The sequence below is a fragment of the Malus sylvestris genome, chromosome 17, assembly GCF_916048215.2.
Source record: "Malus sylvestris chromosome 17, drMalSylv7.2, whole genome shotgun sequence".
Classification (NCBI taxonomy): Eukaryota; Viridiplantae; Streptophyta; class Magnoliopsida; order Rosales; family Rosaceae; genus Malus; species Malus sylvestris.
Window position 1 is genome coordinate 15170568 of NC_062276.1, and position 3941 is coordinate 15174508.

At 41.4% G+C, this 3941-nt stretch overlaps 1 protein-coding gene across 1 annotated transcript; it reads left to right on the forward strand.

Annotated features, from left to right (window-relative positions):
* The first annotated feature begins 1111 nt into the window (after positions 1-1111).
* Positions 1112-2298, forward strand: LOC126611826 (fructose-bisphosphate aldolase 6, cytosolic-like). The gene has a single exon (XM_050280170.1). The coding sequence runs from the start codon at positions 1192-1194 to the stop codon at positions 2296-2298; it is 1107 nt and encodes a 368-aa protein (XP_050136127.1). The 5' UTR covers positions 1112-1191.
* The last annotated feature ends 1643 nt before the right edge of the window (positions 2299-3941 follow it).

Below are 3941 nucleotides of genomic sequence, written 5' to 3' on the forward strand. Positions count from 1 at the left end.
GAGTTTCTCCTTAACTATAAGATGAGAAATAACTAGATCTGACATTCGTGTCGTGTTTTCTGTGTTCATATTGCTTTCGTGTCATACTCGATATTTTAACAGGTCGTATCGTGTAAGACCCGTTAAAATAAATGGATATATGACCCGACCAGAAATTGACTAGTTAATATTAATAGGTAATATGACTTGGCCCGTTACCTGTTAAAGAAAATATATTTTAAGCCAATAAATAATCAAATGAAAAATATTATACTAAATAGTATACACATACCACATTGTCACATAAATATTACTTCAAACATAAAAACACATTTGTCTTTCAAGTATCACATAAAAACAGAAAAATAGTGAAATAAATTATATAAACGCTCGTACTAATTAACAAGCTTTACAACTTTCGTGAATGGCTCAAATTTGAAATTTGCCACTATAATCACATAAACTATAGATTGAAATTTGCAAGAAGCTTATTTGCTTAACTAAATCCATTGGCCAATAAAGAATCATGCTTACAGATTCATTAAAGTTTGTTGGTACCATATACTGGGCCTCGTCTTTGGGTCTCATCCCTAAGCTCATGACAAATGTAAAAGGGGAGGGAGCCCTTATTCTATAAAAGGGACTCTCCCTCACCCTCATAAAGGATGACTCACCTTCACTAAGAGTTCCAGAGAGTCTCAGAGCCATACCTTCAGAGGAAACGGTTTCACACTCAATCCTCACAACAATAGAGGGCAGTACCCTCTCAGCCAAACAGAGAGTAAAATGGCAAGGGCTGTATCCACAGAGAGCTCCCTTGCCGATCTATTGTAATCCATACATACATACACAATCAGCATCAATGTGGACGTAGCCCAAACATTGGGGTGAACCACGATACATCTTTGTGTTCTTGTGCGTTTGTGTGATTCACTGTCGGATTTACGTTGGTCCAAGATCCTCAGGATTTTGTGCATTAACATTTGGTGTCATCTGTGGGAATCGACACGAAAAACTATATCGGTTCTCTTTCATTTTTTTCATCTCACCACCGTGAATCTGCACAACCCAGAAACCTAAAACCTCAATCTTGGGGCTTTTCCAGAAAACCTTCGCAGACCTTAAACCATCATCTCTTCCTCTCTCTCGATCTCTTAGAAAACAACCAATTCGTTTTCTTCTTCCTCTCTCAATCTTCAGCATCAATCAAACATGTCTGCTTACAGAGGCAAATACGCTGATGAGCTTATCGCCAATGCTGCCTACATCGGGACCCCTGGAAAGGGTATTCTTGCTGCTGATGAGTCAAATGGCATAATCGGCAAACGTTTTGCTAGCATCAATGTTGAGAATGTTCAATCAAATAGACGTGCTCTTCGCGAACTCCTTTTCACTGCCCCTGATGTGCTCCAATACCTTAGTGGAGTTATCCTCTTTGAGGAAACCCTCTACCAGAAGACCACTTCAGGCAAGCCATTCGTTGATGTCTTGAAGGAAAGAGGTGTTCTCCCTAGAATTAAGGTCGACCAGGGTACCGTTGAGCTTGCCGGAACCAATGGTGAGACCATAACCCAGGGTCTTGATGGCCTTGCCCAGTGTTGCCAGAAGTACTATGAAGTTGGTGCACGGTTCGTAAAGTGGCGTGCTGTGCTTAAGATTAGCCCTATTGAACCATCTCAGCTGTCCATCCAAGAGAATGCCAACGGGTTAGCTCATTATGCCATCATCTGCCAGGAGAATGGCCTAGTCCCCATTGTTGAGCCAGAGATCCTGGTTAATGGACCACATTCCATCAATAAGTGTGCAGATATGACCGAACGTGTTCTTATCGCATGCTATAAGGCATTTAGCGACCACTATGTCCTGCTTGAAGGGACTCTCTTGAAACCCAACATGGTTACCCTAAGATTTGATGCCAAGAAGGCTTCACCAGAAGTGATTGCTGAGTACACAGTTCGTGCCTTGTTGCGCACTACCTATGTAGCTGTCTCTGCTGTTGTGTTCTTATCCGGTGGACAGAGTAAGGATGAGGCTACCCTCAACCTTAACGCAATGAACCAACTCAAAGGAAATAAGCCGTGGTTTCTATCCTTCTCCTTTAGACGTGCTCTTCAGCATAGCACACTGAAGGCATGGGCAGGGAAAGAGGAAAACATCCCAAAGGCACATGTTGCTCTCCTCACAAGGGCCAAGGCCAACTCAGAAGCTACTTTTGGAATCTACAAGGGTGATGCCAAACTCGGTGAGGGACAAGGATGGGGAGGAGCTGGAAAAGAAGGATCTCTGGGAAGGTACGTTTCGGATTTCGGATTTGCATGAAGTCTCTGGTCACAGTTCCACTGCTAGAACAATGATGGACAAACAGAGAAGATAAGAATTTTATTTTCACAACCTGCAACCGTCAGAAGATGCCCATCAACATTTTGAAAAAGATAAAACTTTCATCATGAAGGGGAGTGCATGTCCCCCCCTCCATTTTCTGAAAAAGCCACGGGAACAGTAAGATAAGATTCTTTTTTCTTTATTATTTTATTCATTTATCATTATTTTGATAAGATCATTTTGCTTTACATATGTGTGTAAATTCTTTAACAGGAGATCACATCATGCATTTGCTTTACAGCTTTTGCTTTACAATTAGCAATATGTTATCTGTTTTTATGATTTGTGTATATATAGTGCATCCCCATTGTCATTATATTAAAGCTACATGACTACTGCTGTGTACACTGCACGAGGAAGATAAGATCATCTTTATATTCCTTTACAACCCATTAGTTAAATTATTATATGTGACCAAATTGGATATCAACATATACACACACACACACACACACACACACACACACACACACACACACACACACACACACACACACACACACACACACACACACATATATATATATATTATTCATTGCCTAGTGACATATATACAATATTTATTCATGGCCTAGAGTATTGTGAATGCCATTAAACCATGTCACTTATACAACATGTGATTTACCCCACGACTGAATAAATTATTTATTTATAGAAGGCACATAGTACAATATTTTGCCTTGGCAAACTTTGTCAATTTGATTTATTCATTATACGATCATACTTATACTGTCATTTATTGTCAGGAATTATTGAGCAACTAGGTCCACTGATCAACATTGTTGCTGATTAAAAGAACCCAATATGCGAACCCGACAAGCGGACCTGAGTCATGTCAAGAATTAACTTATATTGAGTGCATGTCAATTAAAGTAGATACTTGCAATGAGCAATACCACGAGCCGACCCACCTCGCAGCGAGCATAGCTTCTAGCCGAACAGCCTCATAACGAGCATCGCCTCCAGCCGAGCAACCACCTCGCCGCGAGCATAGCCTCTAGCCGAGAAGCCTCGCAATGAGTATCGCCTCCAGCAGAGCAGTCTCATAACGTGTGATACCTCTAGCTGAGTGTTGCTTTATGTTGAGCATTGCCTTGTGTTGAGTACTGGTTCAAGATATCTAGCCACTTCGGCCCGTACATGGATTGGATTTGAAGTCTCCAGCCAAAAGACTCTCTTGACTTAAGACTTGGGGGACTCATGTTGGTACCATAAATTAGGCCTCGTCTTTGGGCCTCATCCTTAAGCCCATGACAAATGTAAAAGGGGATAGAGCTCTTATTTTATAAAAGGGACTCTCCCTCACCCTCATGAAGGAGGACTCACCTTCACTAAGAGATCCAGAGAGTTTCAGAGCCTCACCTTAAGAGGAAATGGTCTCACACTCAATCCTCACAACAATAGAGGGCAGTACCCTCTCAGCCAAACAGAGAGTAAAATGGCAAGGGTTGCATCCACAGAGAGCTCCCTTGCCGATGTATTGTAATCCATACATACATACATAATCAATATCAGTGTGGACGTAGCCCAAACATTAGGGTGAACCATGATACATCTTTATGTTCTTGTGCGTTTGTGTG